Source organism: Nipponia nippon, unplaced genomic scaffold, assembly GCF_047370975.1.
Source record: "Nipponia nippon isolate SJK-2023a ecotype South Korea unplaced genomic scaffold, ASM4737097v1 scaffold_33, whole genome shotgun sequence".
NCBI classification, from domain to species: domain Eukaryota; kingdom Metazoa; phylum Chordata; class Aves; order Pelecaniformes; family Threskiornithidae; genus Nipponia; species Nipponia nippon.
In genome coordinates, this window is record NW_028262351.1 from 1444903 (window position 1) to 1467695 (window position 22793).

Genomic DNA, 22793 nt, shown 5'->3' on the forward strand with positions numbered 1-22793 from the left:
CTCTACAACTACCTGAAAGGAGGTTGTAGCAACATGGGTGTCAGTCTCTTCTCCCAAGTAACAAGCGATAGGACAAGAGGAAATGGCCTCAAGTTGTGCCAGAGGAGATTTAGATTGGATATTAGGAAAAATTTCTTCACTGAAAGGGTAGTCAGGCATTGGAACAGGCTGCCCAAGGAAGTGGTTGAATCTCCATCCCTGGAGGTATTTAAAAGACGTGTAGATGTGGTACTTAGGGACATGGTTTAGTGGTGGACTTGGCAGTGCTAGGTTAACGGTTGGACTTGATGATCTTAAGGGTCTTTTCCAACCTAAATGATTCTGTGATTCTATGATTCTATTCTAATATATCACATCTCCTTTCTTAGGATATTTTGTTGTTTGAAACTCAGGATCCTGCTGGTTTAAAAAAAGAAAAGCTTTGAGTCCTATGAAACTTATGATTACAGGCTAATAGTGTAGGTCTTGTGTCCCAGCCATCAATGGTTTACCTCTTACTGCTACCCTAGCTTGCTAGAAGTTGTTGGGGAATCCATTCAGCATAGCAGGAAGTAGTTCTATAAATGGTATGCCTTTGCCCTAGGAAAAGTTCAGACTTTAGGATACTGTGCATTGTTAGATTTATTTCTTTTTAAGAAATTAGGAAGCTGATTTTTCTGTTCAATTGTATTTTGTATGCCTTCAGTGAAAATACTGAGTTAGATAATTAGCATTGTGGTGGGTTAGCCTTGGCTGGCTGCCAGGTGCCCACCAAGCTGCTCTTTCACTCCCCCTCCTCAGGGAGAGAAAATAAGGTTAAAAACTTGTGGGTCAAAATAAAGGCAGTTAAATAAAGAAAAGCAAAGGCCGCACGCGGAAGCAAAAGAAAACAAAAAGATTTATCCTCTACTTCCCGTCAGCAGGCCATGTCCAGCCACTTCCTGGGAAGTAGGGCCTCAGTACATGTAGTGGTTGTTTCAAAGACAAATGCCTTAATAACAAATGCCCCCTGCTCCTCTTCCATTCAGCTAGCTACAAATACAAAGCACAGCACTACTGAGGGCTGCTATGGGGTGTGTGATTTTTAGTGCTTTCACTAAAACTTTTTTTGAGGAAAATTGTCTGAATTTACATGTCTGCACAAAATTTTAATATCTAATTATAATAATAGATTTCTATAGTATTATCCAAATAGTTTTTAATATTCATTTGCAGATTTATAGTGTGCTGGCAATTAATTCATTGTATACTACTCATTAATTTACAGAGTGGAAGAGCAAATGTCACAATTTGCCTGTTCTTTCTTTTCTTTTTTTTTTTACACTGCATTGACCAACATCGTTTAAAAAAAAAACAACCCCAAACATTCATTTGACTTTGATCTTACCCTCCACAACAATTTTTCAAAATAGTATATATCTTAAGTAACAACTGTATGCACAGTTCTAAATGAGATGTTATTACTCAAGGGTGGTGACAACACAATTTATTTGGAGGGCATGGGGGGGAACATTTGGCAAGAAAATTTTTTTTTGTTTTGGTTAATGAGTGAATATACATTTTCTAAAGCACATTGCATCAAAATGCTAACCTTGTTTTTTGTTTCTTGTCATTCTGAGTATTTTGTTGTATTAGTTGTAATAACCAAAATCTAATCTGTTCTGTACAGAACAATAAAAAGTATTGTTTGCATTTTAAAACTGTATTTATTGCATATAATCTATTTTAGTTTTAAAATCATACATGAAATTGACCAATTTTGCTCTTACAATTAAAATACTAACAAGAATTGGTAACTGCCCAGCTAAAAATCTAGAATCTGAGTGCCTAGAATAATAAGAGAAAAATATGATAAGTAGTTGTCAATATTAAAGCAAGCTGAAGGAAGAAGGCCTTGGGCCTTGTAGTAGGTAGAATGAAACAGCAGATTTGAGTATCTACAATCCTTTCAGTATTAAATTTTCACTAAAATAAAATTACTTGTATCTGAAAACATAGCCTTTCCCCAGCTCTCTTTTTTTTCCCCAATCAGCTGATGAAGAGACTAGCAGCTCGCTGCTTTGCTGGTTTGTTAATTTTATCCCCACTAACTGATTTCTGATAGCTGGCCTGCTGATAGTGGTAAGGTAAATAACCTTTTTCATTGCAGTCTTGAAGGTTCAGTAGAACTACATCACAGGAATGTGTAGGTGTATAAGACATCAAAAGCTGGTCTTCTCTGTATTTCGATGTGCAACTGAATGCTTAAGGAGAGCAATGACATTAACTGTTGACAGCCTTGCACGCTGTATTTATTATTTTTAGCTTCTAAAATTTGTGGAGAAATTTCCTTTTCTTAATCTTGGCTAGCTGCAGTGGTGTATGGTGGGTGACCTGATTTAACCAAATGAATATTAATGAGGTTTTGTGCAGTTTTTTCCTTACTTATTCTTCCTAACTCATCAGATCTCAAGCCTTCTTCATAGTGGCTATCTGAATGCTTGAAAGCATGATGGAAATTGTCTTTTGATTATTAAGGCCTTGTTTCAGGCTGTCCCTCAGGATTCTGTGTTCATGTTTGTTCTATGGATTTGCACATTAGAGAATGAATAGGAAATAGATTTTGAAATCCCACTAGTGGTTTTTAATATGCCAGGTTGTTTTGCATAGTGAACCAGGTTTTGTTCATAAAATGTTTTTCAAGAGACACTGTACGCAAATGAAATAAATTATGTCTGGACTGTAATCACTCTTTTTATATTTATTTTTATTCTCATATGATCATAAATATTAGTCATGTTTGGTTCTATAGAGAAATGAAGGTGCCTTATGATTATAGCTCCTTCAGCTATGAGAAATGATTGATTAGTATTTGCATGTATTCAAGGCAATATTAAGAGGCAAGAAGGACAAATATCAACATCAGTTATGTTCCAGAAAGCATTAATCAGAAAGACTACTTTTAAGATTTTTTTTTTTCCTTTTAGTTTCAGTTCTCTTATGGCTCAATATATTTTTTATCTGTTTATGGGATTTTTTCTCCCCAAAGAAAAAAGTTCAGCTTTCTGTTTTTTCACCTGGATCTGTTAGTGTATGAACAGGTTCCCTTTATGCCTGGTTTGCTTTCATAGAGATTTTATCTCTCTACCTGGTGCTGCCGGCTCTGGTTAAAAGCACGCATTTGCGGGTAATTGAAGCTGTTATTTTTTTGTGGCTATGTGTGTGTTTTTTCTTTTTTCATTCTATGATGAGTGCTCTTTACTGTAAAACACTATTGTAAGTTCTTCTGCCTCTTTATTGATTGTTATTCTAAATGAAAATTATACATTTTAGATACGGTTTTAACTGTTAGGTCACTTAAATTCTTTGAAAGAGAAGCTGTCTAGTATGCTACTACATAAAGTGTGTGTGTGTCTGCATGTAAAAAAACATATTAAAAAACTGTAATCTCTTTCATTGGAAGCTGAGCATGGTGTGAACTATCCTGTCTGTAAACATGCACATCAGAGTCTTTCTCTTGAACTACATTCTGTAGGACTGCTACTAAAGTGAACAAATTGATGCAAGCCCTCATATATATGAAATTCAGGATTAGATGAATATGTATTCAGGTGGTAGGGTTCTTTATATAAGTAATTTAGTTTTAGTGTCTTATTGTTTGTCAGTAACTGAATTTCTTTTTGAAATCTTTATAAATACACCGAGCATTTAATGTTGAATTATCTATATCTTGTTACGTTGTATTTTTCTTGGGTTTTTTTTTTTTAAATATTTGTTAATTGTCTTTGCATATTTCTCTTTTGGGTTTTTTGGGTATTTTGGAATCCATGGTTGTCAGGCAATTGAAGACGGCAATTTGGAAGAAATGGAAGAGGAAATCCGGCTTAAAAAAAGGAAGAGACGAAGAAATTTGGATAAGGATTCTGGGAAAGAGGATGGGGAGAAAGCAAAGAAAAGAAGAGGCAGACCTCCTGCAGAGAAGTTGTCACCCAACCCACCTAAATTGACAAAACAAATGAATGCCATTATCGATACTGTGATAAACTACAAAGACAGGTGAGCTCAGCTTTTTTTGCTTTTGGCAAATAATTTCTGGAAACTTAATCCTGTGTAAGTTTCAATTGTGGTTATTTATTTATTAATAAATAAAATAATTCCATTTAGGGCCTGATCTTGTAAGTCTTCCTCTACATAGAGAGCTTTTTAAAGAATCTGGTTGATCAAAACTTGTCAAAATGTAATTTAAAAGATGGGCATATCATGTCTGCTTAGAAATGCCACTGTCCTGTTTAGTAGATATATTTCAGTACTGCAGGTTTGGGAAGGGGTTTTCTTTACCTTAATGGAGTATTCTGTCTTAATAATTATACAAATAATTTTAAATGCGTGGATATATTTTTGTCAATACAAGTTCTCACCATGACACTTAAGAATACTCCCAAAATATTTATGGTTTGCCTGATGAACACTTGACTTTTCAAAGGAAAAAAAATAGAAATACTGAGCACTAGTAGGTTGTTCATAAATGAGACTGAAGCTTTTTTGTCCTTAAAACCCAATTTTCAACATATATATACATTTCACATGTTAGACAATTGAATCTCAGGAAGAAATATAACTAACTTCTAATCCAAACTGAAGTTGTGAGATTTTTATTTTGCTGACTTTCCAACTGAAAATCATCTTTTTTATTGAGAAATGGCTCATCTTCAGCTATTGCTTAATAGCAACTCTGCATCAGGCTTCAGCTATGTGGGGAACTTGTACTGTTTGATCTCAGGTTTCTGATTTACTTAAATTGGTGCAACCTTCCTGTGTAGACATTCCTATTTTGCCATTCATTTATTTACTTAAGTTGAATAAGAAGCAAGTGTAAACTAAATCAACATAAAATTCATTCAAAAAGAAGGTGTTTTTCACACCAGAGGAGCTGCACCGGTGTAACCTATTTGGTTTCTGATTTGAGTACCTAATTTACTACAATTTTTATATAAACAAGCTTTTCAGAGTGTGTGGCTTCAAATGGCAAGATACATGTTTTCCTTTTTGCAGCTACAGTTTGATCTGTGCTTGTACAGAGATAACTTGAGCAATATACAATAAAGGATTTAGAGTGATGATACCTTACTTTTTAGGCACATAACTGCAGAAGTGGACTCCAGATCATCCTGTGATCCATAAGTTCTCTTTAGAGCATGTTGAAAAGTTTATTGCTTCAAAATGGGTTACAAAAATGAGCACGATGAGCAGGAGCTGCCTAAAAGGTCAGCAACATTCATTTTGCTGTGGCTTTTAACCAGCAGAAAAGCTGGGAAGAGTGGAGTGTTTTAAATTCAGGCATTCCAATCAGAGCTGCAAGAAATTACCTCTTTCCATTTAGGGTCCCTAGCCTTGGACCTTTTCCAGAAGGCAAGCGCTTCTGGTCAGAGCTCCTACTTTTAATTTTAAACATAGCAGGCTTAAGTCACTTCTACCTTCCTCCTATGTATCATAGCTCAGTGGTTAAAGCACTCGCTTAAGAAGTAGGAGATTTGGGCATTTTGCTTCCTCTGCCCAGTAAGTTCAAATGGATTAGAGGAGCATTTTCAGGATTGGCAGTTTCAGAATGAGTTTTATTTTAGCCATTTGAACCCTTGAATTCGAGGGGGAGGCTTTTTTGTTTTTTCAACTCTGGGGTTTTGGGGCAAGTATAGAGGGACAGATTCATTAGAAAGGGAGTAGGCCATGAAGCTTCATTTTTTCATGCGTTTAGTATTTGAATGCTTAAAACTGTTCACGTCTTCAAAAGTTTTCAGTACTAGTAAATGTTTCATCTCTACTTTATGAAAGTCCAAAGGGTTAATCTAGACCAAAGGTTGATCAGGAGACATCCACCCAAAAGTCTTAGTGGCTCTGGCCTGAGTTGTTTCCTTAAAAGCAAATTTGCACTCTTTATCACAGCTAATAAGCCAGGAGAAAAAAAATCAAGAAAAATATTACTAGGAGTAAACTACTAAACATCTCTGTGCTTTCTCTCATGCTTCCCCTCACACTTGAGCTTCTTGTACTCTGAACCACTTCTCTGTTCTACTTAAAATCTTTCTTTTAAAAAAATGTCTTTTTCCATGATGCTTACAAAACTCTTGAATACAAGTTGGCTGCTTATGTATGGAGACCTCTGCATAATGTGGACAAGGGGGAGGATTCCCTATATACTTCCTCCACTGTCATGACTTGTCTTAGAGTTCTGTTGTAAGCATTTTGGGGCAGGGACAGTCTTTTTCTTATGTATTCGAACAGCATCCAACAAAACAGGATGGGTTGCCTACATTTAGGATTTCTAAAGGCTATAATAATGCAAATAATAAACCAAAGGTTGCGCTATACAGTTATTAAATTGAGGTAAAAATAAAGTCAAATAGACAAATTAGCAACATCTGAGATAAATATTCAATGTAGTCAAATACAGTATATAATTCCTTTAAATCCTGTGACAGGAAATTCAAAGAAGTAGATATCCAGTTATTTGTAAATCCCAATTAAAGGCCTTTACCCAAGGCAGTAAAAGCTAGCTTAGCTGGGTGTATGTTTTAGTACAGAAATCAAATTACTGTTTCTCTCTGCCATGTCCTCAGAACAAATGAAAACTTCCTCCTTAGATTCCCTATTATATGCAGGGATATTTAGCAACTAGCATGCTTCCTTTTCTTCCCATTCCACATTCCAACATAAGTACAGATTTTAATGAAACATTCCAATAAGTATAAGCTTAGTAGTCTTTGCAGAGCAATTTGTAGCTGCCAGCTGAGTTTCTCTCAATTGTTTCACAAAACTAGGTAACTCACTAACTTACTGAATGGATTTATGCCGAGATGCTTTTTTTCTGGCACCCTAACTACATGAAGACTTTAAGGGACTTCTTCCACACACGAGTTTCCTGATATCTGGGGTGTCTCCCAAGTAATAAGGAATCCTCTCTTTCAGAAGTGTTAAATACATTCCTTTCCTTTCTCCTCATCCCCCCCCCCTTGACAGCTTTCAGTTTTGTCTGGTAGGGCAGGGATGTTTTAACATTACATTTTTTTCTCTTTATGAATTTAAAAATGTTAGTCTAGGCTCTAAATTTGATAGTTTAGAATACAGAATGAAACTAGAAGCAAGAGAAAACAAGATAAGAAAGCTGGACAAAATCCTCTGACTTCAAGGAAAAAAATGTCTTAAGTAAAAGGAAGCTTATGACTGAGAAGGATAATTTCATTGTATTAACTTTTCTGACTTCTCTTTTTGCTGTTGTTGCTATCATCTGCCAACAGGAAACCTGGTTATAGAAAAAAACTTTGAATTAAGTACTCAAGTTCCATAGAACCATAGAATAATTCAGGTTGGAAGGGACCTCAGGAAGTCTCTGGGCCAAATTCCTGCTCAAAGCAGGGTCAGTTATGAGATCAGACCACATTGCTCAGAGCTTGATCCAGTCTTGAAGACCTCTAGGGATGGAGACTGCACAAACTCTCTGAGCAACCTGTTCCATTGTTTTGCTGTCCTTGTCGTAAAAATTTTTTTCCTCATATCCAGTCTGAACTTCTTCAAATTTTGCCCATTGTCTCTCTCATCCTCCTGCTATGCACTGCTGTAGAGCCTGGCTCCATCATCTTAGTAAATTCTTCATATGTATTGGGAAGCTACTATCAGGTCTCCCGAAGCCTTCTCTTCTTCAGGCTGAACAAGCCCAGTTCCCGCAGCTTCTCCTCACAGGGTATGTGCTCCAGCCCCGTGACCATCTCAGTGGCCCTCTGCTGAACTCACCCCAGTTCATCATTGTTTTTCCTTTATTGGGGGACACAAATCCTGATGCAGTCTTCTGGATGTGGTCCAAGGAGTGCTGATTAGAGGGGGATGATCCCTTCCTTCAATCTACTGGCTATGCTCCTGTTAATCCAGCCCAGGATGCTGTTGGCTGCCTTTGCTGCCAGGGCACGTTGCTTGCTCATGTTCAGCCAGTCAATCCCCAGCCTGTATCATCATAAGGTGTTCTTCCTTCCCAGGTGCAAGACTTGGCACTTGTCCTTGTTGAATTTCATAAGGTTCCTGTTGGCCTATTCCTCCAGCCTGTCTAGGTCCCTCTGGATGGCAGTCCTGCCCTAGAGTATATCAACTGGAACCCAACTCTACCCCACCCCCCCAGCTTGGTGTCATCTGAAAACTTACCTCTTCCAGGTCATTGATAAAGATGTTAAACAGGACAGGTCCCAGGATAGACTCTACTTGTTACCAGCCTCCAGGTACAGTAACCATTAACCACTACCTTCTGAGCCTGATCATCTAAGCGGTTTTCTACCCATCTGGTTGTCCACTCATCCAGACCATAATGTACTTAGTTGGATACAAGAATATTGTGGGAGACAGTGTCAAAAGCTTTGCTAAAGTCAAGGTAAGTAACATCCAGTCTTCTCCCCTCATCCACAAATCCAGTCATTTTATCATAGGAGGCAATCAGGTTGGACAGGCATGACTTACCCTAGGTAAATCCATGTTGACTCTTACCAGTCACTGCCTTTTCCTTCATGTGCCCAGAAACGTGTTTCAAGAGGACTTGTTCCATGTTTTTCTCAGGGACTGAAGTGAGACTGACTGTCCTTTTGGCCTTTTGGGGGATTGGGTTCATCATCTTTCTCCAGTTGTCAGGCATTTCCCACAATCTCCATGACTTTTCAAAGATGATAGAATGTGACAATTAATCACGGACTCTGCGTATGAGTTTAGGCAAAGACAAGCGAAGACAAGTGAAGAAGACGACAACAACGACAATGACAATGGCAATGACAATGGCGATGATAATAACACTTTATTTTTACAATCTATCCCTGTTATAATATGATCCAGTGTTCACGAGCAAGCAAAACCCATTTCATTGGCTACTGTCCTTCATCCACGCGTCTCTTCAGCGTTACTTATTGGTTCTTCAAGCTGGTGCACGCGAATTCCTCTTTCAGGGATGTATCCAATCTCATCCTTATTTTTCTGCCTCTAAGTTTCACAAACTTGTTTGTAACAAGCCTCAAGGCCACAGCTGCATTCTTGTGAACCTGTTTGTAACAAGCCTCAAGCCACAGCTGCATCTTGTCAAAGTAAAACACAATCTCACTTATTCCTACAAACCCCCCTTTTTGTTTTTTTATCACAAAAGCTTGTTTAATCATATTTTATAGCATTTTCTATACCCAAGACACTAGACAAGAAACTATCATTATTATAGTGCAAAATATTAGTAACAAGAAAAAACCCATTTTGATTAGAGACATTATCCACCCGCCAATTCCCCAACTTGTTACTAAGTGATTCAGCCAACCAAATCCATCAGTGACTTGTAATTTGCTAACTTCAAATCTTTGATTGCTTTATGGATTAATTCGGAGTTATCTGATAAGTCATTCCCCATCAGTCTTCTCGGAGTTCAGTGTCTTCTGCTGTTCATTCTTGTTATCCAATGCAAGAGCCGGTCTTACGCACCTTGCAGGTACCCACTTAGGTCCTACATCTGTTGAGACACAAGCATACCCTCTGCCCCAGGTTAGTAGATCAAAAGGACCTTCCCATTTACCTATTTGTAGCAACTTTGTAAAAACTCGGGCCTTCTGTGGTGTGGCTGTTAAATCTTTTGATTGAAGAGACAGAAAATGAGAGATAATAACAGGAATATTATTTTCAGACATATTCAGGTAGTTTAACACATACACGGCTTTACTTAGTCTGTCTGCTGGAGTGGCTCCTGGCGTTCCCCTTTTTGTTTTTGCAGGTTCAGTTGTTTGTTGCAAGATTTTCCAGCCCAGGTATTTCCAAGGCTCAGTTTTTTGCACCTTTTCAGGGGCTATTTCAAGTCCATATCTGTTTAGAGCTCGTTGTATCTCTTTTTCTTAGTTGTGCGCAATCTCTTTTAAAATGTCCAGTTTTTCCACAGAAGAAACATGATTTCTGCACTTTCATTGCGGTGGCAAAAGCTGTAGCTAATGTTTCCATATTATGGGACATTGACCCCACCTCCTGGGTAGCTTCTATCATATCCATTAAGGAGGGATTTTTTAGAGGCAAAAGCACTTTTTTACAGTCCGTATTCGCATTTTCAAAGGCTAATTTTAAGAGTAGGACCTCTCTTGCTTCTGCATTTTCGATTTGTTTTTCCAAAGCCTCTTTAAGACGATCTAAGAATGAGATATATCCCTCTCCTCTCCCTTGCTTTATTAATGTAAATGATTTTGTCGCTCTTCCGGCATCCGGCACTCTTAGTAATGCCTGTAAAGCAAGGTCTCTGCCTTGTGCTAATATCTCTGGTCGTAACCGTGCCTGTAACGTTGGATGATTTAGCGGCGGATCCCCCATAAGCTGTGGGAGTCCTGCCCCTTGTAAAGGGTCGCCTCGTTGTCGCTGCATATTGATAATTGTGGCGTTTTGACAGGCGGTACGCCAGGTGCTTTCAAAGATCACCTTTTGCGTTGGGGTCAATATAAGATTAGTAAGCTTGCATATATCAAATGGTACTATTTCATTTGTAAATATTCCCCGTAGCAGGGATTGTGTAAAAGGAGAACCCAGTCCATGCGCGGCAACCGTTTGTCGTAGATCTTTTAAAACATTATAGCCAAAAGGTTCATGTTCATCGGGGACATTTCCATTGCTGCGTATGACGGGACACGCGATCGCTGAACAAAAAGCTGTATCCCCCGTTTGCGATGCTTGGTGTCTAATCTTTTGACACCTCGCAGCAGCGGCTGACGCCTCCCATTCCTCGAGTGGCAATTGATTATGGGTTTGTGGAGTATCGGCATTAGAAGCAGTAGAGAAAGGCAGTAAGAGTGCCGACGCAGAAGGGGCCGGGGGTGAGCGGGGAAGTGGAGTACTGGTTGCAGGGATCGGGAGGTCTAGCAGAGGTGTTGAAGCCATAGGAGCAGGTGAAGGAGAAACCGGCGCAGAGGGTAGCGGCGGCGCGGGGGGGGTGGAGGGTTGTGCAGCCTCAGCACCCGCGAGCAAGGGCATGTCGGAGGACGAACCCAATGTCGGTGTTTCTGGCGTGCCCTGCGGGGTTAGCTCCGGAGCGGTAGCAGAAGCTGCAGCCTTTCGGTCTGACTCTAACTGTTCTAAAGAGTCTTTCAGTAAACGCCATGTCGTCAAAACACTTGTGGCATTGCTGTCCCCCCTGGTGGCCGCTTCCCATAACACTTTTTTCCTGCCTCCTCCCAAGTCTCCACCTGGAACGCGGTCACTGCGTTCGCTTGTTGCCCGTTTTTTCGCAACCAAGTTAACAACAACCGAACCTTTCCTTCATCATAATTTATGCCCCTTTTTGCAAGGATTCGCAAAAATATACGCAAAATAGATTTTTCTTCCGAGGACATTTGCGCCCCCATTTTCCCGTCCCCAGCTGCTCACGTCTTTTTCCCGAGGCGATTAATTGTCGACAAGCAGCTCTCTGGTCCACTGCAATATAGTTCAGCTCTCTGGTCCGCTGCGATAAAGTTCAGCTGGGCTTGCCACCGGCCGCTCTCTCGTCCACGGTTCTTAGGACTGAATCACGTCGTAGGACCAAATCACGTCGGGGTCACCATTTCTGGCAATTAATCACGGACTCCGCGTATGAGTTTAGGCAAAGACAAGCAAAGACAAGTGAAGAAGACGACGACGACAATGACAACGGCAATGACAATGGCGATGATAATAACACTTTATTTTTACAGTCTATCCCTTTTATAATATGATCTAGTGTTCACGAGCAAGCAAAACCCATTTCATTGGCTACTGTCTTTCATCCACGCGTCTCTTCAGCGTTACTTATTGGTTCTTCAAGCTGGTGCATGTGAATTCCTCTTTCAGGGATGTATCCAATCTCATCCTTATTTTTCTGCCTCTAAGTTTCACAAACTTGTTTGTAACAAGCCTCAAGGCCACATCTGCATTCCTGTGAACCTGTTTGTAACAAGCCTCAAGGGCACAGCTGCATCTTGTCAAAGTAAAACACTATCTATCTCATTTATTCCCACAATAGAGAGTGTCCTCACAGTGACATCAGCCAGCTCTTTCAGCATCTTCAGGTGCATCCCATCTGTTCCCATGGATTTGTATGGGTCAAGCTTTCAAGTAATCCCTGACTCTCTCCCTGTTGGTTGTTCTCCTCCTTGAATCCTTTATCTAAGCACAAAGGCCTAGGAGATCTTGTTGGTGAAGGCTGAGACAAAGACGACATTAAGTACCTTAGTCTTATAGTTGTCCACTCCATTGAGCAATGGTCCTACATTTTACTTGTTCAGCCTTTTACTACTAATGTAGCGGTAAGAAGCTCTTTTTGCTGTCCTTGGTGCTCCTTGCAAGCATCAACTCTAGGTGAATTTTGGCTTTCCTATTACCACCCTTGCATGCATGGGCAATGTTTCAAAATTCATCCTTTGAAGTCTGTCCTCACTTCCACCTTCTGCATGCATCCTTTATGCATTGGAGCTCAGTTGTGAGTTCCCTGTTCAGCCAAGCTGGTCTCCTGATTTTCTGAGCATCAGAATGGATCTTTCTAGCACATGGAGGAGGTTGCCCTTAAAGACCTGACAGCTTTCCTGAGCTCCTTTGCTTTTCAGAGCTGACTCCTATGTGATCCCACCTACCAGTTCCCTGAATAAGCCCAAGTCTGCCCTCCTGAAGTCCAGGGTCTGTACTCTGTTTCTTTCATTCCTCACTCCCCTCAGGATCTTAAACTTTACGATTTCATGGTCACTACAGCCAAAGCTGCCATTTTATCATATCCCTGAGTAGTTCTTCCTTGTTCATGAGTAGCAGAACCAGGAAAGAATCACCACTGGCTAGCCCCTCTAGTACCTGTATCAAGTAGTTATCACTGGCACTCTCCAGAAACCTCCTGGATTGCTTGTGTTGCTCTGTGTTGTCCTTCCAGCAGATGTCAAGGCAATTAAAGCCCCCCCTCAAGAACCACGGCCTGAGATCTGGAGGCTTCCTCAAATTTTTTAAAGACGACTTTGTCTGCTTTCTCACCCTGATCAGGTGGTCTGTGACAAACTCCCACCATGAGGTCACCCTTACCATCTTGTCCTCTGATCCTGACCCACAAGATCTCAACCATCCCATTGCCCATTCCATAGAACTCCATACATTTGAGCTACTCATTCACATAGAGGGCACCTCCCTCCCAGTCTTCCCTGCCTGTATTTCCTAAAGAGCTTGTATCCATCCGTCACAGAGCTCCAATCACGCAAACTCTCCCATCACATCTCAGTTATTCCAGTGATGTCATAGTTCTGCATCTACATGTGGAGCTCTAATTTCTCCTGCTTATTTCCCAGGCTGTATGCATTTATGCACATATACTTGAGGTGGGCCTCCTTTCACCCTGTTTTATTGTTCCTGAGGTCTCTCTTGTATCTGTTGCCCTACACCCTTTGCTTTCCACCCCATTCACCATTTCTTCACTTAACTGTGGGTTGTAATCTTCCAACCCTGATGTTTGTAGTTTAAAGCTCTCTTCACCAGGTTGGTCAACCTGTTGGCAAAGATGCTCTTTCCCAACTTTGGGGGGGGGGGGGGGGAAGAGAGAGAGAGAGCAGAGAGCAGAGAGAATAGAGATTGGTCATTCCTGCTATTAATGATAACTGGAGAACACTTGATTTTGTACAGGTGTGTATTTATTGGGTAATATTTTTTGGATATGTAAATAACATTGACTATGTTATCTACTAGGCTCTAAAGTTATAAACTAAAAGCTACAAAGGGAAGGATGAGGAAATCATATATTATACATTATACATACATATATCATACATTATACACTAGAAGCTACAAGGTGAAGGATGAGGAGATAGAGGAAGAAAAGGGTGATTCACATGTCAAGAGCAATCACTTTCCACAAGAATTCCAACGTGACAGACAGTAATTTAGCATCTGCCAGTGCAAGGGTGTGAGAAAAGAGCACTTGGGACATCAGAGTAAGGGCACTGTCACAGCAGTCTTGGGGGTGTATAGATGAAAGGTTAAAGAGGTGAGAGTGAAAAGTAGGCTACAGAACTGGAAATGAAAGGCCCTCAGTATTGCACAGGGTAAGACATCTAAGTCACCACGAAACACTCAAGCATTTTCCCTTCATGTGCAGGTTTGAGAACACTACCTGGGTCCCCATGCCCTTCACCCTCACGCTTGATACACTCAGGGTCTTCACTGGCAGTATTGTTGCGTGTACAGATGAGCAGACAGGAATAATAGTCCAAGAGTCAGATAAGCCTCCATGGTCTCTCTGCAACATCCCAGATCCAAGTGCCTGGTAAGCAGCAAACCTCCTGACATCAGGTCAGGTTGGCAGATGGGTGCCTCTACTACATGCAATATCAACCTCCTTTTATTCTTTGTGCAGACACTTGGTTGAGGCTTAGTTGGCTCTGACACCTTCCCTGAATGTGGTTCTTCTTCACCTGTTGCCAGGTGTTGTGGTTTAACCCCAGCTAGAAACTAAGCACCACACAGCCGCTCGCTCACTCCCCCCTGGTGGGATGGGGGAGAGAATCAGAAGGGTAAAAGTGAGAAAACTCGTGGGTTGAGATAAGAACAGTTTAATAGGGAAAGCAAAAGTTGCGCATGCAAGCAAAGCAAAACAAGGAATTCATTCACTATTTCCCATTGGCAGACAGGTTTTCAGCCATCTCCAGGAAAGCAGGGCTCCATCACGCGTAACGGTTACTTGGGAAGACAAATGCCATCACTCCGAACATACCCCCTTCCTTCTTCTTCCCCCAGCTTATATACTGAGCATGATGTCATATGGTATGGAATAGCCCTTTGGCCAGTCTGGGTCAGCTGTCCTGGCTGTGCCCCCTCCCAGCTTCTTGTGCACCTGGCAGAGCATGGGAAGCTGAAAAGTCCTTGACTTAGCATAAAGACTATTTAGCAACAACTAAAACATCAGTGTGTTATCAACATTCTTCTCATCCTAAATCCAAAACACAGCACTATACCAGCTACTAGGAAGAAAATTAACTCTATCCCAGTTGAAACCAGGACAGGCATTGTACCTGTTCTGTAACTGCAGAACCAGAGGTGGAGAAGCAGCCTTAGATGTGTTGCCAGAAGTGACAACTTTCCAGACTCCCTCATCTTGGGAGTTTCCATCCACCATTTCTTTGAGGGTAGTCTCTATCTGTCGCTCCTTCCTTCAAACGTAGGGCTTGGGTTCTTGGCTCTGTAGAGTCTCTGCAAAGAGCCTGTCAATATCCTGCTCATTCTCCCTGATGGTGTGCAGCCTTCTCACCTCCTCTTGAAGCTCCTTCATCTGATGATTCAGTGCTTCAACCAGATCACACCTCCCAGTTGTCTCATCAGAGGCCTCAACCCAGACAGAATTCCTAAGGGTGGATGCCGGCATCCAGGTCTCTGGCTTCAGGGAGTGCCTGGGGCCTCCTCCTGGGGCTGCAGACACTGAGAGTCCTGGATGGCAGCATTCTCCCTTAGGCCCAAGTGCAAGGTCCTGCACTTGGGTCGGGGCAATCCCTGGTATCAATACAGGCTGGGGGATGAAGGGATTGAGAGCAGCCCTGCAGAGAAGAATTTGGGGATACTGGTGGATGAAAAATTGGACATGAACTGGCAATGTACACTCGCAGCCCAGAAAGCCAATTGTATCCTGGGCTGCATCAAAAGAAGCGCACTCAGCAGGTCAAGGGAAGTAATTCTCCCCCTCTACACCACTCTTGTGAGACCCCATCTGGAGTGGGGTCCAGCTCTGCGGTCCCCAGTACAGGAAAGACATGGACCTGTTTGTTAGAGCAGGTCCAGAGGAGGTCCATGAAAATGATCAGAGGGCTGGAACACCTTTCCTCTGAAGAAAGGCTGAAAGAGTTGGGGTTGTTCAGCCTGGAGAAGAGAAGGCTCCAGGAAGACCTTATTGCAGCCTTTCAATATTTGAAGGGGGCTTATAAGAAAGACAGAGAAAGACTTTTTACAAAGGCCTGCAGTGACAGGACAAGGGGCAATGGTTTTAAACTGAAAGAGGGTAGATTTAGATTGGACAAAAAGGAAGAAATCTTTTATGATGAGGGTGGTGAGACACTGGAACAGGTTTCACAGAGAAGTTGTGGATGCCCCATCATTGGAAGTGTTCAAGGTCAGGTTGGATGGGGCTTTGAGCAACCCAATCTAGTGAAAGATGTCCCTGCCCATGGCAGGGGGGTTGGACTAGATGATCTTTAAGGTCCCTTTCAACCCAAACCATTCTATGATTCTGTGATTCTGTCCGGGACAGTTGAAATGTTTTTCTCAAGGAAGACAGCAGTCTTGTGGGAAATAGCTGCAGCTCTAACTGAATCAGGCAGAATAATTATAAAGCCTATCCTCTAGATAGCATGAGAAAAATAAAACGATCTCTTAGAGTAAGAAGTGTAGGGGGAAAGTGAGAATCGCTAAGTCAGGTGAATTGAAATTTGCAAAGAACGTTAAAACATATAGACAAAGGCTCTTCAGCTGTATGAATAAAAAGAGACTGAGAAAAGACATAGAGCTATCATGCATTGTTGATGGCATACAGATTAAATAAAGATTACATAGTTATAATTCTGAAGTTTTACTTTTCAGTAAGGATGATAATATGAAAGGGAAGATGAGCAGTGGTAGTGAGAAGATAGATATTAAAATCGCCATCTACAAGAGGGAAGCAAAAGTCAATCAGTTAAAGCACTCAGTTGTGGGGACGAGTCAAATAATATAAATCCCAGGATTTTGAAGGAATTGATATCTAGTCAGTGGTCTAATAGCCAGATAGGTTGTGCCAGACTAACATGATAACTCATTTTGTAAATGAAAGATATTTTATCAAAGGGAGCATGGTAAATTTAATATAGATGGGTTTTAGTAAAGCATTTGATATGATACCACAAGAAAATTGTTAGTTAAGATGAAAAAAGAGGAGTGTAATGCAAGATTTCTAAGATGTATGAGGACTTGGATAAAGATGTGACTAAAAGCAATGTTGAAAGAGGAACCATTAGGCTAGAGGGAAGACAACACTGAAGTTCTTGAAAGATTTGTGTTGGGATGGATTGTAATATATTAATGATATTCATTTAATATCCACCTGATCATGGGCCTGATCCATTATATGAAAAATCAAGCTTAGTTGTGAAGTCTTGGCTAGCAGGGGAAAAAGGACAAGAAAGAAACACTTCTGTAAAGTAAAGCCCATCAGCCACAGGGAAAAACTACTCAACTCACATGGTTTAAACCAAATCAGGTGGTTTATTGATTTATTAGCAACACATGATTAATTTGCAATCAGTGAACTACATTCAGGATCCATATCAGCAATACAACAGAAAAAACACAATACCAGACACACACAGAAGTTCAGTAAACACCTACACCTGGACACCCAAAACCCTTCTGTAACTAATCCCAAAATACACCCCCCCCCAATTTCAGCCGGTGACATTTGAACCAAAAGCAAATCCATCTATACGGGGTATCACTTTTCATGTTGTTTGTGGACACTGCCACTTTCTATCCCCATACATCTCACAATTGCTTAAACTAATCATATCAGCTTGTTGTATACCAGAAATGTTGGGTGCAACACTGCACCACTGTGAATTTAAGGACATCGTGGGCCAGTTTCATTGTTCTGTGTCAAAGAGGTTTTAACCAACATTGTTGGAGGTTTAACTGTTTTTTTCCTGCACATCTTATTTTCCAGAACCATCCTGTTGGCCCCAATCTTATAATCCATTGCAGCTGACAACTGCCTTGTTTCAAAGATAAAGAGGGTGTCTTATCTTTTCCTAGTCCATTTCCTTCTGCCACCAGCCCATCTGTACATGAGACATCAATGCTTGCGTTTCCATATTGAGTTGCTGTTGTATTATATAACATGTTAAGCTCTTTAAAGAATCATTTATTGTTCCTGCCAGACCAAAACCTGCTGTTGCGGTGGCATCAAACAATTTTTGTTCCAACACAAATTCTAGTTTTACGTCTTGCACACCTCCTTGCAAAGCAACCCTGCTTGATTCTATCCACATGCCTATAAATTTTACTGCATCTTGAAGTTGGGCTTGGAGGCTTCCCATTTGGGTTCCTATGCTTAGACTTTCTAAAACACTGAGTGTAACTGACAGGTCTTTTGCTTTTCGTAAAATCCCCTGGCCTTTCATCATTCCCCATAATGCCTTATTTGTGAGATCATGACATTATTATGGTTTTGTTAAATTTCATTTGAATAATATATTCACTCCAAAGGCCCTCACCTCTTTCTTTTCCTATAAAAAATGATTGCCAGGTGTTTACGTTAGTCTTGTTAATGTCAGTTTCTGGAATGTAATATACTATAGTCACATTGCCCAGGTTTTCATAGAATCATAAAATCATTAAGCTTGGAAAAGACCTCTGAGATCATTGAGTCCAACTGTTAACCTAACTGCCAGGTCCACCTCTAAACCATGTCACTAAGCACCACATCCACATGTTTTTTGAACACTTCCAGGGACTGTGATTGCACCACTTCCCTGGGCAGCCTGTTCCAATGACTAACCACTCTCTCTGTGAAGAAATTTTTCCTAATATCCAGTCTAAATCTCCCCTGGCACAACTTGAGGCCATTTCCTCTCGTCCTGTTGCTTACTACCTGGGAGAAGAGACCGACCCCCACCTCACTACAACCTCCTTTCAGGTAGTTGTAGAGAGCCATAAGGTCTCCCCTCAGCCTCCTTTTCTCCAGACTAAACAACTCCAGCTCCCTCAGCCACTCCTCCTAAGACATGTTCTCCAGACCCTTCACCAGCTTCATTGCTCTTCTTTGGACACGCTCCAGCACCTCGATGTCCTTCTTGTAGTGAGGGGCCCAAAAATGAACACAGTATTCGAGGTGCGGCCTCACCAGTGCCGAGTACAGGGGCACTATCACCTCCCTGGTCCTGCTGGCCACACTATTCCTGATACAAGGCAGAATGCCATTGGCCCTCTTGGCCACCTGAGCACACTGCTGGCTCATGTTCAGCTGGCTGTCAACCAACACCCCCAGGTCCTTTTCTGCCAGGCAGCTCTCCAGACACTCCTCCCCAAGCCTGTAGCGTTGCATGGGGTTGTTGTGGCCCAAGTGCAGGACCCAGCACTTAGCCTTGTTGAATTTCATACAGTTGGCCTCGGCCCAATGATCCAGCCTGTCCAGGTCCCTCTGTAGGGCCTTCCTACCCTCCAGGAGATCAACACTCCCGGCCAACTTGGTGTCATCTGCAAACTTCCTGAGGGTGCACTCGATCCCCTCGTCCAGATCATCAATAAAGATATTGAACAGGACCAGCCCCAATACTGAGCCCTGGGGAACACCACTCATGACCAGTCGCCAACTGGATTTGACTCCATTCACCACCAATCTCTGGGCTCAGCCATTCAGACAGTTTTTTACCCAGCGGAGAGTGCACTTATCCAAGTCGTGAGCAGCCAGCTTCTCCAGGAGAATGCTGTGGGAGACAGTGTCAAAGGCCTTACTAAAGTCCAGGTAGACAACATCCACAGCCTTTCCCTCATCCACCAAGCGGGTCACCTTGTCATAGAAGGATATGAGGTTAGTCAAGCAGGATCTTTCCTTCATGAACCCATGCTGGCTGGGCCTGATCCCCTGGTTGTCCCGCACGTGCCACGTAATGGCACTCAAGATGATCTGCTCCATGACCTTCCCCGGCACTGAGGTCAGGCTGACAGGCCTGTAGTTCCCCGGATCCTCCTTCCGACCCTTCTTGTAGATGGGTGTCACATTAGCTAACTTCCAGTCATCTGGGACCTCCCCGGTTGACCAGGACTGCTGGTAAATGATGGAAAGTGGCTTGGCGGGCTCCTCTGCCAGCTCCCTCAGTATCCTTAGGTGGATCCCATCTGGCCCCATAGACTTGTGGGCATCTAGGTGGAGTAGCAGGTCGCTAACTGTTACCTCTTGGATTATTGGGGCTTCATTCTGCTTCCTATCTCCATCTCCCAGCTCAGGGGCCTGAATACTCTGAGGATAACTAGTCTGACTATTAAAGACTGAGGCAAAGAAGGCATTAAGTACCTCTGCCTTCTCCTCATCCTTTGTGGCAATGTTTCCCTCCACATCCAACAAAGGATGGAGATTCTCCTTGGCTCTCCTTTTGTTGCTGATATATTTGTAAAAACATTTTTTGTTATCCTTAACTGCAGTGGCCAGTTTAAGTTCTAGCTGGGCTTTTGCCTTTCTAATTTTCTCCCTGCATAACCTAACAATATCCTTTTAGTCTTCCTGAGTCACCTGCCCCTTCTTCCAAAGATGGTAAACTCTCTTTTTATTTTTCCTGAGTCCCAGCAAAAGATCCCTCTTCAGCCAGGCCGGTCTTCTCCCCTGCCAACTCGTGTTTTGGCACATGGGGATGGCCTGCTCCTGCACCTTTAAGACTTCCTTCTTGAAAAATGTCCAGCCTTCCTTTGCCTTTCAGGACTGCCCCCCAAGGGACTGTTAATCAGACTCCTAAACAATCCAAAGTCTGCCTTTCTAAAGTCCAGGGTAGTGGTTTTGTTGACCCCCCTGCTTACTTCTCCAAGAATCGAAAACTCTTATCATTTCATGATCACTGTGCCAAGGAGGGCCTCCGACCACCACATCGCCCACCAGGCCTTCTCTGTTTGTAAACAGCAGGTCCAGCGGGGCACCTCCCCTGGTTGGCTCCCTCACCAGCTGTGTCAGGAAGTTATCTATCTTCCACACACTCCAGGAACCTCCTAGACTGTTTCCTCTCTGCTGTGTTTTATTTCCAGCAGATATCTGGTAAGTTGAAGTCTCCCACGAGAACAAGGGCTAGAGATTGTGAGACTTTTGCCAACCGCTTGTAGAATGCTTCATCTGTTTCCTCATCCTGGTTGGGTGGTCTATAACAGATTCCCACCAGGATATCTGCCTTGTTGGCCTTCCCCCTGATCTTTACCCATAAGCACTCAACCTTATCATTACCACCATTGAGCTCTACACAAACCACTCTAACGTATAGAGCTATCCCACCACCTCTCCTTCCTTGCCTATCCCTTCTGAAGAGCTTGTAGCCGTCCATTGCAGCACTCCAGTTGTGCGAGTCATCCCACCATGTTTCCGTGATGGCGACCACATCATAGTTTTCCTGCCGCACAATGGCTTCCAGCTCCTCCTGTTTATTGCCCATGCTGTGTGCATTGGTGTAAATGCACTTCAGTTGGGCTGTTGATCTCCATTGGTGTAAACGCACTTCAGTTGGGCTGTTGATCTCTTCTCCAACACAGGCATGCTACCCCTAGGCTCATCCCTAGCAAGCCTGGTTTTATCCCCTTCCCCCTTTGAATCTAGTTTAAAGCTCTCTCAGTGAGGCCTGCTAGCTCCTGAGCTAGAATCCTTTTCGCCCTTTGTGACAGGTGAACCCCATCTGTCTCCAGCAGTCCTGGTGCCATGTAAACTGCCCCATGATTGAAAAACCCAAAATTCCACCGCTGGCACCAGCCTCTGAGCCACATGTTAATGAGATGGGTCTTCCTGTTCCTTTCCGTATTCCTCCCTGCTACTGAAGGGATGGAGGAAAACACTACCTGCGCTCCTGATCCTTCAAGTAATCGCCCCAGTTCTCTGAAATCCCTTTTGATCATCTTTGGACTTCTCTCAGCTACCTCATTGCTGCCAACCTGAACAACCAATAGCAGGTAATAATTGGATGGTTGTACCAGCCTAGGGAGCTTCCTAGTAATGTCTCTGACCCGGGCCCCAGGGAGGCAGCAGACTTCCATATGGGATGGGTCCGGTCAGCATATTGGGCCCTCTGTTCCCCTCAGAAGGGAGTCACCTATGACAGTTACCCTTCTTTTTTTCTTAACAGCAGCAGTTGTAATGCATGGGGTTGTCTGGCTCACCCTAGTCAACCCTCTGGATGAGTCACTGTCCGCATCATCATCCTCCTGGCCCCTCAAGTTCCAGACCCTCATACCTATTGTGTAAGGGCACCTGGGAGAGCGAGGTCAGCCGGGAGAGGATTCGCCTGCTGCGCCGAGCAGGGATGTTTCCATCCCCCTCCTTCTCTTAGATCCCCTCCTTCTGCCTGGTGGCAAGAGGGTAGGGGAGTCTCTGCTTCTCTTGATGTTTCTATCTGGTGCGCTTGTCTCAGGGATGGTAGGGACTGGCTCCACCAGTCTATCTCCCTCTCACACTCCCTGACACTCCTCAGTCTTGCAACTTCTTCTTTCAGCTCTGCCACCAGGCTGAGCAGATCCTCCACCTGCTCGCACCTCACGCAGGTGTTGTCTCAGCTGCCCTCCATTACCAGAGCAAGGCTCTGGCACTCCCTGCAGCCAGAGACCTGGGTGGCTGCATGTTTTTTTGCAAGCTCCGTCTGGGTCGCCACATCCCTTCTGGCGATGGCTCTTGCCCGAGTGGAAACCATGGCTAGGTCTCTTCTGGGAGGGCGAAGACCACAAGTTGAGCTCGCCAGCTGACTGTGCCCTGCCTGCACGAACTGCCGCGCCACGCCCTTTCTGCCGCACCACGTCCTGGTCGCTAGCGCTCCCTAGGGGCGTATAAATCTCCCGCGGTTACCCAGAACACGCAAGCCCTGTTCCCCTCGCTCGCGAGAGCTGTCGGTTTTGTTGCATTGGCCCAATATTGCCCTATCAAGCTATCTCCTAAATCTAAATAAACAAAACCAGTGTTATTTAACTGGTTTTCTGTAAACACATTTCCCTTTTGACACTGTTGGTTGTTTTTCCTATATTACCAAATTATTCCTGATTTACTGTTGTTGCCTAATTCTGCATTGTTGGTGGTTCCTCCATTTAGGGAAATGTTGCATCATTTGCCTGATTCCCACACC

General features: G+C 42.8%; 2 protein-coding genes across 6 annotated transcripts in view; one reads left to right on the forward strand and one right to left on the reverse strand.

Moving 5' to 3' along the window:
* The window catches only part of LOC104019231 (SWI/SNF-related matrix-associated actin-dependent regulator of chromatin subfamily A member 2), a 197065-nt gene that overhangs the window by 149169 nt on the left and 25103 nt on the right, over positions 1-22793 (forward strand). For all 5 annotated transcript variants that reach the window (XM_087770744.1, XM_087770743.1, XM_087770746.1 and 2 more), the window contains one exon: positions 3797-4014. In XM_087770744.1, coding sequence (XP_087626870.1) covers positions 3797-4014 — 218 coding nt within the window. The remainder of the gene's footprint in view (positions 1-3796; positions 4015-22793) is intronic.
* Positions 7200-15094, reverse strand: LOC148054149 (uncharacterized). The gene is made up of 4 exons (XM_087770814.1): positions 14991-15094; positions 9916-11251; positions 8482-8644; positions 7200-7255 (listed from the first exon to the last, which is right to left on the reverse strand). The coding sequence occupies exons 1-4, from the start codon at positions 15092-15094 to the stop codon at positions 7200-7202; spliced, it is 1659 nt and encodes a 552-aa protein (XP_087626940.1).